The 14,607-nt window shown below is 46.5% G+C and overlaps 1 protein-coding gene across 1 annotated transcript; it reads left to right on the forward strand.

The window, feature by feature from the left end:
* The first annotated feature begins 2,358 nt into the window (after positions 1-2,358).
* Positions 2,359-8,930, forward strand: rerglb (RERG/RAS-like b). Its single transcript, XM_076028628.1, has 5 exons — positions 2,359-2,560; positions 3,287-3,343; positions 4,503-4,576; positions 6,624-6,772; positions 8,306-8,930. Exons 1-5 carry the CDS (start codon positions 2,509-2,511, stop codon positions 8,589-8,591), a joined length of 618 nt encoding a protein of 205 aa, XP_075884743.1. The 5' UTR covers positions 2,359-2,508; the 3' UTR covers positions 8,592-8,930.
* The last annotated feature ends 5,677 nt before the right edge of the window (positions 8,931-14,607 follow it).

Consider the following 14,607-nt stretch of genomic DNA (forward strand, 5'->3'; position numbering starts at 1 on the left):
TAATGATGATGGCGATGTGTACGCTACGCCTCCTTGTGATTTGGGGTTGTGAGGTGGTTTTCATGTGCGTGTGTGTGGGTTTTGTCTGGCGGTCCACATGACGTCGACCCATGTGGAATCATCTCTGCAGCCACGTGTTGACGAGGAGCGCCGACAGTGCGATCCGGAGCCGCCGACCTGGAACCAGAACAAGGAAACTGGGAGTGCAGGAACTTTCTCAGCGAGGTCATTTTGTGTAATTCTGCCCAACGCCAGGACATATTTTTCCTTTCCCTCCAGTAATCCGAGCATCTGATTGGGGGTCGTTAAGCACAAGTGGTTCAGATTTTTCTCCTTTTGTTTTTTCTTTTCTCGAAGGCTGATCAAACATCTTTTCCTCCGCCGGCCTGACATGATTGGGCCCAACATGTTTTCGTGAACCCAACACGCCCCTCGGTCGCCTCCGACCGGAGGCCCAGAGGAATTTGAAATGACGCAGCGCAGGTTTCAGTCAAGTGGCACACGATGGCTGATGTCAAGGGTCCAAACATGACGGAATCCAGGCCACGACTAAAGTTTCCTTCGCCTTTCCAGCATCTTGAAAACATAAAATACTGTCAAGTTTTCCCCGAGAAAAAAATACCAGGATTTGACGAATGAACACAAGGATGCAAACATGAAAAAATGGTAAAATGTTCATTAACTTAATTTGCTGAATTGCAACAAGACACAGACAGACAACAAATCAACACATCTGAGCATGATCTGTAAAATGGTCTATTACACTTTAAAGAATGGCACTCTCACCTATCCTTTGTGCAGCACATCAATTGTTGTTCCTGTAGGAACAGCAACAAACATAAATAAATATCAGCCCTTAGCATCTGTGCCTGTCTGCATTACAAGAGAATGCCTGCTGGAATGGTTTTATGTTTTATATGTTTTATGTCTATAACTGTTTTCTGAATACTGAATGGGGGTATTTAGATCAAGTCTTGTTTCAAGTGTTAATGTCTCTGAAAACACTTTGTGCTACATAAGTCTATGAGTTTCTGATCATTTTTGTTCAGTTTTTCAGTACAGGGTTACTAGATGCAAGTCCTGCAGTTCTTGGTAGTTTCAAGTGTACAGACGAACAAGTGCGACAAAAAAAAAAATAGTCTTTTGGACAAAGTTTGTGCAGAACAAACAGGAACAAAAGTGTAAAAGTGTAGCTGTCTCATAAATCAGACTCTCAAAGGAGCAGTTTGTCTCTGGTGAGCCGCCACTGGCTTCACTGCTGCCAGAGGGGTCTGTGTGTGTGTGTGTGTGTGTGTGTGTGTGTGTGTGTGTGTGTGTGTATGTGTGTGTGTGTGTGATCTATAGGCTGTACCAGCCGTGTCCTGTGTGGCAACTGGAGCGAGAATTTCTAGGAAGATTTCTTGTGGGACTAATTCAGGATGATGTCACCAGGAGCAAGACTGATGTCCCAATCAGTGCATGTGTGTGTGTGTGTGTTGTGTGTGTGAGTGTGTGTGTTCATGTGAGGGCCACAATCAAAGCAACTTTATCAACTGAAATGTTTTCCAGTAAATTAGATTTTTTTTTGCCTCATATTCTGCTAACCCTTGACACACACACATACACACAGTTCCAGATATCAGCCCTTTGTGATGTCACAGAGAGTTCACCCCGCAGACAGTTCTCCTAGAATAATGACACCCCCCCACACCCCACTTCCTCCCCTGCCATGGGACACACACACACAAGACCCAACCGAGCATCTGGGTTATAGGTGAAGGCTGCAAACAGAGGGCTAAATATGACATTGATGTTTCTGGACGATGGACCAGGTGAAAGCTGCTCCATGTTCAGTGTTCTAACAGAAGAAGAATGAATGAAGAAAAAAGAATGAAAAACATTTAAAAAATAAATAAATAACGGAGCTGAGACACTGAATAAATATCAGCGACTTCAGACTGAATCAACTTGACTTGAGTCGACAGGAAGGAAGTGGAAATCCACCTCGGTACTGTTGACCGTCCGTTCCCACTCTGTGCCACTCTGCCTCCTCCCTGCGCTCGGCCGCCCTGCGCTGATGCTTGGCACTGCACAACTGTGTTTACGGCCCGCAAAACTACAGTTACAGTCAGTGGGCGAGTTGCACAACAGCCTCAGTCAGACGTGACCCTTCTGTAAACTCTCTGCAGGAGGGAGGGGAGGAGAGAGCGAGGGCTGGAGGGAGGGGAGAGGGGCTGAGTAAAGAGATATATAGGAGGAGAGTAAAGGTGGTGGAGGAGGGGTGGTGGTGGGGGGGGGGGGGGTCAGAGGAGAGAGGGAGAGAGAGAGGAAACAGGGCAGTGCGTGTGCGTTCTCTCTCTCTCTCTCTCTCTCTCTCTGTCTCTCTCTCTCTCTCTCTCTCTCGCTCTCTCTCTCGCTCTCTCTCTCGCTCTCTGGCTGCAAGACTCACTCCGTTCAGTCAGCGGCTCCACAACGGCGCCGCAGAGACCCGACTGGAGGTGGAGGAACCTGAAGGAGGCTGAAGCCACCATGAACGACATCAAGCTGGCGCTGCTGGGGAGCCCAGGGGCCGGCAAGTCAGGTGAGGACGCCACCGCTGCCGCCTTCCACCTCTATCAATTGACTTCTGACTGCGTTTGGGTCGTTTCGGTTTTTAATCACCAGCAACAAACTTTCCTGGTTATGGCAGCGAGCTGAGTGAGCTCCCCCAGCAGGCAGCTAGAAGCCAAGAAAATATTTTATCATGTATACAGTTCAGACAAAACAGAAATGGAACTTATTATGATTATGATTATTATTATTATAAAATAATCGTAATTCTAATAAAGTAATTTTGGGGTACTGTTCAGTGATACCAAAAAGCTGAAATTGTGCTTATATATAATAAATCAAAACAACTTGAAAGAAAACAAAAACAAGGTGAAGAAGTGGCTTCTTATTATCATTATTATTTTTAAATATGTAGCCGCATTTCTAAGAATAATAAAAAAAAAACATCTGATTTTTTATTTTATTTTTTACTTTCCTTCCTCCATAAATTGCGCCTTGATAACTTCCATTGGTTCAAATATCAGATTATTAAGGGGCAGGAAAACGGTCAGGAATGCTCAGGGTCAAACAGATAGCTGGGATATCTTTGTGTTGTAGTTCTATGCTGCTTGCGGTTTATCGTCAGCGGTCTGTGTCCTGACTATATCAGCCTGAGCCGGAGTGAAGAAGTGACTTCGTCTACTCGGTGCTGCCCCCTGTCAGGGAAGGCGATGCTACTGTCACTGCGGTTGATGTGGCTGCTCTGTTTTTCTTGCAGCGGTCCTCGTCCGCTTCTTGACACGGCGCTTCATCGGCGAGTACGCATCCAACAGCAGTAAGTGACTCCACACTCTAGGGGGCAGCAACACCGCACATCTCCAACCCGAGCAGCTCGACCTCGCCGTAAAACCAAACAAAAGGCGTCACACACGGCTGATAAACACGAGTCAACCACTCAATACAACAACTAGAAACCGAACGAACGATACAATAAATACGTTTTCAGTCTGGACCTATCATAGGAAGAGGCGGGGTTTAGTTGCTACCAATAGGAAGCTAGCTACTGTTAGGCCCACTCGACGATCGTTATGCTCTGTCCACTGAGGCGAGAGCTTTGGTGGTGGCTCAGAAATAGATAGATAGATAGATAGATAGATAGATAGATAGATATGACAATAGTCATCTCATTTGCGCATTTTGTACACATGTAACTGTTGGTGTCGATAAATATCAAAGTAGCGTAAATGCTAATTGCTAATAAACAGGTGCGTCCAGTTTGCCTCCTTTGGCCTCCTCTTCTTCTTTTTTTTTTTTTTTTGCCATTTTTTATTCTGCGAAAATGACTGCAACTTTAAAAATGTTTTTCCCCGCATAGATTGATTTTGTATTAATGATGACGTTGCATATTGACATACGTGCAATAATGACAAATGAGAAATTGTCCAGTCTGTGGGAGTCTTTGCACAGAAGAACTCTGATTGGTTGCCTCTGGAAGCGGACAAGCAGAACATTTCCTCCAATCATCTCTCAGTGTCCAGGTTCAAGGCAATTGTTTTAAAGTCCGAGTGTTTGGCACAGACCCGGTCCTGTGTCCAATGGAGGGGAAAACCAGCAATTGCGAAGAACCTGGACGCAGCTTTTTAAAAAGCTTTTGGCCACAAGCCAGCAGAGGGCACTCTAAAGTTCTTGGTATTTTCAGGGGACGGGGTTGCAGGATTAATCCTCAATCTCGCTCAATTACGCTTTCGATCTGTCTAACGGTGTCCTGGAGAAATGATTTGGCTCCTTTGCTTCTGATTTTATCCTTCTCGGTTGTGAGTCCGGTGGTGGGAACGGCCACCAAACGCAGAGCGAACGTGGAAAAACCAAAACAAGGAGCTGAAAGAGGCTTAAATGCCGGATTATTCCCCTTTAATACTTGACATCTTTCCACGCTAATGATGCGCTGGGGATTTTTCTTTTTTTTTTGTTGCTGTTTCTCATCCTCTCCCCAGATTCCTTGTACCATAAAAGGCTGTCGATCGACGGCCGGCAGCTGAATCTGGAGGTCTTCGACCCCTGCTCACAGGTAAAACACCACGCTGGCGCCTCAGAGACTGTTGTGAGTTCACACAAGTCTTTATTAAAGCAGTGCTGCAGTTTTAAAAGGAAAAATGTATGTTTTTTTTTATATTGTATGTGAATTGTAAAGTTCTTCAGTGGCCTCCATTTCATCAGGAATGAATCAAAACGGGAAAAAAACCAATTCCCCTAATCACAATCACTTTCAAGTTCTTGTTTAAACAACAACAAAAACATTTCTGTCTGTGTTTAGACTTCTATGGACCAAGCGGCGTTGACAGATAGATGGAATCTCTCTCTCTGTGTCTGGAACCAATTTTTAAACAGGCCAAACAAGCACAAAGGCTCCGGTGGAAGTAGAACTACACTCATGATTATTATTAGCCACGCTAGGGAACGCAAACTAAAGGACGAAGCGAAGTACAGATACTTGTGTAAAATAATACTGTGCTAACAGTGCAAGTACTGATTCAACCCCTTTACTCAAGTAAAATGAAGAAAGTACATGTTGTAAAATGTACCAAGTAATTAAAATTATTTTTTTCGTATCATAAATGAAACAATACAATATTGGATGTTCACACTTTTAATGTTATTTTCTGTATGTTTATTTTTCTCTGGACTGAAATCTTACTGAACAGTGACCCGAAAGCCGAGGCACTATAATATCATCTCCCTATCAAATATACTACAATTAGAAATACTACACAACAACAAAAGGAACCAGCAGGTTTTTCCAATGTTACGAGGAGAAAGTACCGATATTTGTGTAAAAATGTAGAGAGTCAAAGTAAAAAAAAAAACTTGAGTAAAGTAATGAAAAAATCTACTTAAGAGAAACAGTTAATTTGTACTTTGTTACTTCCGACCTCTGCACAATATTCACAACAGGTTCCGGTTAGCCAACATTTGGAAATCCGCATTTAGGTACTTTAGGTAGAAACAGTTCAACACCTGAATTCATTCAACAAGCTTTATGAGATCACGTTTACAGGAGAGATGGACAGAAGAAGAAGAAGAAGAAGAAGACAAGCACTGTTTAACCTACTTACGTTTCTTTTCAACACACAAAGAATCCTGAGTGGCTTTTTTCTTTTTACTGCGGCGTGAGTGTTTTATTGGCCGACCTCGGCACTCAGCGACAACAGGAGGCCACGGTCTCAGCGGTTTAATGGGCTAAAACCAGCCGCCCTGTTGGCAGGAACCATTGGCTCTGCCCACCTCCTCCCTCCCCCTCCCCCCTGAAGGTCACCTGGAGCTGTCCGCCGTGACCCGCCTCTGGGTGGCGCGTGTTCACTGCGTGCTGCGTTGTTTGGAGGAAATGGGAGCAACAGAAATAGACACAGAGGAAGTGGGACAACAGCAGTGACACACGTGAACTCTGAACAAGAGGATCATGTTTTTTTTGTTTTTTTTCACAGCAGCATTAAAATTGGGAGATGAATTGCTTTATCGTGACTTTGCTTTCGGCCAGTCAGAAGGAGTTGAGGAACAAAAGGGTTCGGGCAGCTAGTTGGTTGGCTAGCGCTGACTGGCTTTGTGCAAGATGTTTTTACTGCGTTCCAGTTCCAGTGTGCGCACGTTGTGGTCACGCAGACGGCAGCAGCTGAGCACAGACGGAATTTCTTTGTTTCTTTTTTTAAGGTTTCATCCACTGTGATTAACCCTGGAATGAAGCTTCTTGTCAAGTCTGGCATTTTATTTTGATGCTAGCTACTTTGGTTACAGGGGTGTCGTCACAATGGAACTGAAAATTAAAAAAAAACAAAAAACAACCAAAAACCTTTAAAGCTTGACACCTGTACGATTTTTTTTTCTAATTTGCAAATCGTGAAAGTCTTTAGCCCCTTTTGCTCGCCGACTTCCAGATTTGTTTATTTACCCCCAACCAGCTTGTGGAAATGGCTGCGCTTGCACATTTCCTTCTCGCTCGTGATCTCATAAAGTAATTTTCACAAGGGGAAAAAAAAAAATCTATTCAACACAGGTTCTGTTTTCCATTAGTCTGAACTATTGTGAGACATGACTGCAGTGTCCCTCTCCCTCCCCTGCAGAGCTCGGAGGCCAGGTGCGTCCTGGAGGAGCCGCTGGACTGGGCCGACGGCTTCCTGGTGGTCTACAACATCAGCGACCGCGCCTCCTTCCTCAACGCCAAGGGCGTGCTGCGGCAGATCCGGGAGGCTCGTGCAGACAACTGCAAAGGGTCAGAGGTCATTTTGTTTGACTGTTGCATTAGCTTAGCCGCTGCTGATCATTCAAGAGTGCCAGCCACTGCATGAGGTTTAAAGTCTGCGCCACCGGCTACCGATGTTGGCATGCTAACCAGTTAGCCTACGCTAGCTGTTAGCGTAGGCTAGCTGGTAGCGTAGGCTAGCTAGTGTCGGTACACTGCATGTTTTCTGACATTCAGGTTCACCCATCACTCTCTCACCGTCACCTGACAAAAATGAATGCAAATGGAAATGCAAAATTTCTTGGGTCACACAGCATCACGTCTTCACACAATAGGAAGCTGGGCTATACTGCAATATCACAGTAAGTATAATAACAGAAAAAGCATTAATAAACAGAAAAATGTAGCTGTGCACCAAATGTTTATTGAGGAAAACACTGATAATGCTGGAAAACTCTCAAAATCAATCATCTAAATTAAAAAAGGAGCCTCTGCAAAAAGTAGCGAGAAGATGTGACGGTGTAAAAAAAGACAAAATTCTGACTGAACATCCACCAGGTCTGTTGGAGCCACTTATCCCTGAGAGGAGGAGACACTTTTCTTTGCTTCATCACATCGTTCCTCAGAATCAGTCAGTCAGTGTTTTTTGGTTTGCTGAGAGTTTAAATCTCAACTGGCTGCTGCACCTGAAACAAAGCTGTGCTTTTTCCTGTTTCGTCTTCTGCCGTTAAGTTTAATCTTGCGGTTTTCAGTCAAGCCTACTTTACACTTTACCGCCCCCCTCTGGATGGGGGTCTCGGCTGCACTCGTCCTCCTCGACTTTTAGCCGCATTACAGACACCTTCTGGAGCGGAATGTGGAAGAGACGGACTGCATCTGGAGGATTACATCAAATTCTTCCGACGATCCCGACTCCCTACATGAGGCATCATCAGAATTCCTCTGCACTCGACCCCCCCCTTTTATCTGCTCTCTTTGAAGTGCACAAGCCTTCCTTCTACTGTAGAGACCCCGACCATTTTACAAACACACAAAAAACACATTAAAAAACACTGTTTCCAGATAAAACCAAAGAGCTCACAACTCACTAGTAGCAGGCTGCTTGTTGCTATGATGATCACGATGGAGAAAAGCTGCCTCCTGCATCAATCAATCGATCAATTAAATTTTATTCAGAATTTTACATTGAGATTTTATTTTAAATCCCATCCAGAGGCGTCCTGGAACACTTTAACACAATCAAAGAGAAACCTAACTGACCCTTGCAGAGGAACTTTAAGCCACTGTGACTAGGAAAAACCTGTAGGGGACCTCCGCCTCCAGAGGGCGGAGTCATCTGCTTTCACTGCGTAGGCCAAGTTCTGTTTCTGGGAGAAGCGAAAAATCATGGTTTTCTGTTACCAGTTTTTATATTGCGATGTTATATTTTGCTCTTGCCTTAGGTTTTGCTCATTTCTGAGGGTGATGTGAACCCAGCCAAAGGTAGAAGTATCTTTGGAGGCACCTTTTAAACTCTGGAAGTATTCCTCTCGCATCCATCTTGTTCTCCTCCTTCCTCCGCAGGGAGTCGGAGGTTCCCGTCTGTCTGCTGGGCAACAAGCAGGACCTGTGTCACGCCCGGCAGGTGTGCGAGGACGAGGGCCGGCGCCTGGCCCAGGAGAGCCGCTGCCACTTCCAGGAGGTGTCGGCGGCCGAGGGCTACCAGGACATCGCCAACCTCTTCACGATGCTCATCCGCCAGGTGATGGAACAGCTCAGGCACCGGACCGACAGGAGGCGCTACAGCGGCTCCAAGTCCATGGCCAAGCTCATCAACAACGTGTTCGGCAAGAGGAGGAAGTCGGTGTGACGGACCGCGAGTCAGCGGGAGATGAAGGAAAGAAAGAAGGGAACTGGACCGTACGAGTGGGTGTGCATCTCGTCCCCTGGTGGCAGTCTTCAGTATGAGCGCTTGGCCACAATATCAGCACGCAAACGCAACAAATGGCCAAACTGAAGACTGGAAATACAAAGCAAAAGTCACGATTATTATTATTATTATTATTATTATTATTAATATTATTATTACACACTTGTCCATATTTTTTCAATTGAGAAGTGTTTGGCTCCGAGGTTCATTTCTGCCGGTGAAATAAATTCAGTTGAATAATGTGTAGGGCCTTTTTTTTTTCTTTTTCAGAGTTTAGTTCAGTTATCATTTTTTTTAATTCTAAAAACTGGAGACCCGTGAATGACCCTCATGATGGTGAATTGTTAAGCTTGTCTCGGTGCTTCAGCTGATGCTGTTTGTCGGTTTTTACTTGTGAACGTCCTCTCTAAGAATAACATTCATATAACCGTTTGTGAAAAGAAAAGAAAAGAAAAGAAAAGAAGTTATACTCTCAAGTCTTGGTGCATCAATTACAAAATATAAAATTCTGTTTTAGCCCCCTGTCGTTTGGCTGAAATGTCTTGACTTTGGCTTGTTAAATAAATTGTGTAGACACACACACGCACGCACACACTGAGGGCATGAACTCTTTTGATCCTCCTTGTTACGTCACCGTCCTGTTGGTTGGGAAAGAATCCGCCGTGATGCGCCACTGTTTAAACAGCCGACGCTCCGCAGGAAATGAAAGTTTAACGCGGCTTAATGAAGGATTCCTGCTCTGGTCCTCGGGCCTTCCTGCCCTCAGCTCGGCTCCAATTAGAGGAACTTTGTCCAGAGCCTTTCACAGAGGCGGCATTTCCGGTGCGAAAGGCTTTTGAAAGAAGGTGGGAGAGGTGAGAACGCACACAAAAAAAAATGTCAACGTTTGTGTGCTTTCCCGAGTCTGCCGCCAGATGGCAGCACAGCTACCTGAGCGTCCATCCCTGGGATGAACGATTTCCCCTTCAGCGGGGTCAAAGCCGTAATACACTCGGTCAGTTCGTGTTGCAGAGATAATTAACCACAAACAGCGAGAGAGAGAGAGAGAGAGAGAGAAAAAACTAATTTCAATTATTTTATAACCACAAAAAAAGGAGGACACTGCTGCTGCAGTCGCCACTCGATCTCTGTTCGTTCCAAATGTTTTGGCCGAGGAGGCCAGACAGGAAGTACAGTAGCGCCGCCACATCTCGAAGAAACTGTTTTTTCAGCCGGTCAGAACAAAACCTGTCCAATTGGTGGTGGAAGAGAAAGAGGCGGAGCTTCATCTGGGGTTTTGTATAGCTGTGACAGAAAACAGGAAGTCAGTGCCATCCTAGTAAACAACAGTCAGTCAGTCAGTGCCACAGTTAAGCCACGCCCCTCTAACAGGAAGTGTTTTGCCCTCACTGTCTATTTTTCGCTCACTGGCAGTGAAAAGGCTTTGAAAAGGCTCCGCCCCTTTTATGAGCAGGTTGGAGGCTCTTCTTTGGCAGGTGAACATGTGAAACAAACCCCACTTAGTTTCACTGTTTCACATTTTCACCTTTTCGCCATCATCCACCAGCTGGGACGCACGACAGAGACACACACACACGAGTGTTTTGCTCCAGAACAGAGCGAAGACGAAAGTGAAGAGCTCCACCTACAGAAAGAGAGAAATGTGATGAGAGAGAGAGGGAGAGAGAGAGAGAGGGAGAGAGAGGCTCCTCCGAGGCGGCCCGAGGCACTTTGACTGACAGGTAATTTCTGGTGGGAGCCGAGCAGGAACGCTGCTGACACCACCAATTAACAACAGAGACGTGAGGGAACTCATTAAATAAGGAGAGATGAAGGAAAGGAGGGAAAATCTCCCCATTTAAAGTCCATTCAGCCTCTCTCCTCCCCCTCCCTCCTCCCCACCCTCCTTCCTCCTTCTTCCTCCCTCCTCCTCCCCTTCCCTCTGCTCTCCTCCTCTCTCGTTGCTCCATCTACCTCCCCTCATCGTCCTCCCTCCTTCCTCTGATCTCCTTCGTCCTCCGTCCTCCTTCATCTCTCCTTCATCCTTCTCCTCCCTCCTTCCGCCCCTCTTCCATCCTCTTTCCTCCTCCCTCCATCCGGTCATGGAGGAGGCGTCTGGAGCCTCCCAGTGTGGCCCTGCAGCTTCAGGTCAGCGAGCTTATTTGGCCTCGGTGCGATGGGAAGAATTGCTTTTGGCTGCGGCCGAGGAAGGACAATCATCCCGACGGCGGCGGACGAGGAAGAGGAGGGAGGTTTGGGGGGTGGCGGGGGTGGAGGGGTATGTGTGTGTGGGAGGGGGTATTTGATGCTGCAGGGACGCCAGGCGGGAGCCAATCAGAGAGGCCATCGATCAGTTTCCCCCTTTATCTCACAGCTGGAGAGCACGATCCCGCACTGAGTCCGTCAGACTGACAGCCGATTGGACGGATTCCCAAAAACACCTCAACCGCCCCACATCACCACCAACTCCAATCCTCCAGCCCTCCCCTACCCCCGATGGACGTGACAGGAAGAGTTTTGCAGTTGCCGTTTACATGAATACGGGATTCACTGAACTGCACAGACCGAAACCAAGCTCATCAGGGTGGATTTTTTTTTGAAAATGCCACCTGCCCGAATTCATGTAAACGTTGGAACCGATCTTTTTTGGAAACCCCGCCCCCGCCCTGCAACCTGAGCGGCCGTGAGGTGCAGACGACCGGTCACAACAACAACCACCACGTCCGACAGCGGACTTGTTACCGCAAACAATAGCGAACAATAACACACGGTGCTCGTGGATCGATCGTGGATTGTGAGTAAAGTGACAATTAGCACAACAAAAAGTGATTTGCAAACCTCCTGTTTTACTTTTTATGGATTTTCTTTTGGGTTGGTGGGCTGGGATATTGAGGCAGGAAACCTAAATGACAAAAATGTTAGCAAACTTTTACTGGCAGGACTCCCAGTCAACCTTAACATGGACCTTTGAAGGCTTTGTGTTCTAAAGCAACTCGAAGCAGAAGCTAAAAAAATCAGACTCCGTGTAAACGGCCGTCCGGGAAAGACAAAACGTCAGATGAAATCCCCTCCGACTTCACGCTGGGAGTTCCCAGATAACGAGGGAACGATGTGACGGAGCGCTCGTCCGTCTTTAGCAGCTGCAGGATTCACGAAAGGTGTGTTTTCACCTGCGACAGCCGAGAGGAAATCAGCTGATTTATCTGCAGCCTGTAGCGGCCCGAGGGGACGCTTCACTTCGCCATCTACAACTGAGTGTCACCCTGCATGAGCGCACACACTGATTGCTTGCTGGATATATGTGTGTGTGTGTGTGTGTGTGTGTAGGTGGCTTTCTGAGATGAAAGGCACCCATAAAGCCTCCGCTGTGATTCTGCTTATGATTGGAATCCTGTTGGCGGTGATGGCGTCTCTGCAGACATCAGCAGGCTGGTTTTATTTTTATTTATTTATTTATTTGTTTATTTATTTATTGTAAAATAGGAAATTAATGTATCTATAAGTCTTGGGTTAGAATCAAAGTATTTATTATATATATATCCAGTGTATCGCATGCATGCATGCACACACACACCAGCCTTCAACAACCTCTGAGTGTCAATAAAGAGGGGTGGAGTCATTAAACCTGTTTTATTGTTAAACTGACTGGACAAATTATTATTATTTTTATTTAAACCAATAGAAACGACGCAAACAGTTTGTAGCAGTGAGGCTAAGGGGGCCTCTCCCCTCCCGGGGAGGTGGGGTGGGGGGGGGGGACTTTGGCGGTCACTGCTGGCCAAATGACAGAATGCAGATTTCTATCTGTTTTTTTTTACCTCCCATTTTAATGTACAACCCAGTCCACCAAGTTAAGCTCTACACAACCCAACACATAGGTGTTGCGTTGCGTTGTTGTCTTTGCAATGTAGAATGTCTTTTTTTCCCCCTATCCTTTCTTACTCTCTGGGGAAGGACGACCTGTCCGATGTTAAACTGGCCAGGAAATTCATCTTCTCTTGCTGCCACTGGTTCATGTTTTGCAGCAGCAGCTCCTGATGGCAGTGATCCTGAATCTGTGACATAGAGAAGATAATTCAGTTCAGTGCTCTGCTCTGTTTCTGCAATGACAACAACAACAACAACAACAACAACAACCCTAATCTGTGACCGACGTCTGCACTCAGAGATGGCTGCAGAGGCTTTTGTGAGACACTAACGGCTAACTACAGCCGTTACAGCCTCCACCTGACATTACGTCTGACCCAGAGCCTCCCCGGCTGAACACAAATTAAATCTGTTGTTGCAACTTTTTCAGCGCTGAGGACCCGACCACCACGGTGATGAGGAGGACGACACAGCAGCAGCAGCAGCAGCAGCAGCAGATGGCCAGCGAAAAGGCGCCTCCAGTTTCCACCGGCTGCTAATTAGGCTACAGCGCTACGTTCAGTGCCGCTCACCTTTAATGTCAGCCGCATTAAAGCGCTTTTAGCGCAATTAGCCTAATGGGCTGCGGCCCCCGTGAATAGCCATGAAATGTTGGGAGCCGAGAGCTGGATGCTCCGGTGGTGTGTGTGCGTGTGTGTGTCAAAATGAAAAAGGACAAGAGGTTTGTGTGTGTGTATGTATGTATGTGAGTGTGAGTGTGTGTGTGTGTGAGTGTGTGTTTGTGTGCGTGAGAGGCGCGGATCCATTTATCGCGGTGGCGGCCGTCGGAGGATGAGACAGTAACCATTATTACCCAGAGAAACTATTTAATTAGATGCATTAATAATTGAACTAATTAGCTCCCATGTGTCTCCCGGAATGACGAGGAGAACGCCGGCGCTTTGGCCCGCACCCCGTCAGCTGATTAATTAGTCTGTTGATCGTTAGCCGCCTGGATGAGAGGCGGGATAATGAGGGGCTAGCCGGTCGATGGCGGCGGTTAATTAGCGCGACCTGATCCAGGGGCCACGTCGGAGCAGTTGTTTACGCCGCCGCTTCTAACGAGCGGGATTTAGGGGCCGGATGATGCGGAGCGAGCGGCCTTGAAAACCCCCGCAAAAGGAAGGAAAAAAAAAAATCCCTCCCCGAAAAAAAACAAAAGCAAAAATCGCTAGTGTTCCAATAATCCATCCGTGGAGACTACTAGCACGCCTGCTCCGTTCAATATTAGCTTTAAAAACTCCCTGTGGAGCTCTTTAAGTCGCTGACGCATAGCGCAACCTGGTTCTGAGGCCGTTTGACCGTCAAACTTTGGTTTTCTACCATATTTCTTTTTCTATCTTTACCTCTTTTGGTCGATTTCCAGAGATCGTAACTCGACAGGCACGCTGGAACGGGATTTAGTCATTATTTCACACGTCTGTTCGTGAAGGCCAAACAGATGTTTTAAAGAAAACAAAAACAAAGTAGTACAAAATTTGACCCAGTTAGCTGCACTAACGTCGCTTTTCAGCCTGCTGGCCAATCAGTTTTCTGTAGCGAAGGTATCAAAATCAGGAAGCGACTACCTTTAACCACCACAGAAGAAGAGTCAAACGGAAGAAGACCAAGTGACTGTTAGCGTCATGGCTGCTACAGAGATTAGCAGCTCCGCCTCCACAACAGGGCAAAAGAACACTCCTGATTGGCTCTGGACAGATTTCACCGACAGGAAGTCATGAAGCTCCAGTGGTCTGAAGCGACGCGTTGGCGTCTCCTCCACCTGGTGAACCAGGTTCATGGTTCACTTTTTGGTTGGAAAGTTCCTGAACTGCTGAAAGGGGAAGACCAAGTAGAAGAAAAAGAAAAAGAAAAAGAAAACAGTTGCCCTGCAGCATCACCTCACCATCCCATAATATCACCTCGGTGCACTGAGAGAGAGAGAGAGAGAGAGAGAGGGAGAAAGGGAAAGGGTCGAGTGACCTTTACTGTGCATTAGTGAACCATTAGCGCCTTTGTTGGGGGGGGAAATAAAACACAAAGGTTAAGTGCACAAATAAAGGAGGGACTCGCTGGCCACACACACACACAC

This window comes from Nelusetta ayraudi, unplaced genomic scaffold (genome assembly GCF_046127955.1).
Source record: "Nelusetta ayraudi isolate G7.1 ecotype Tasmania unplaced genomic scaffold, CSIRO-AGI_Nayr_v1 ptg000026l, whole genome shotgun sequence".
In the NCBI taxonomy this organism is placed as follows: Eukaryota; Metazoa; Chordata; class Actinopteri; order Tetraodontiformes; family Monacanthidae; genus Nelusetta; species Nelusetta ayraudi.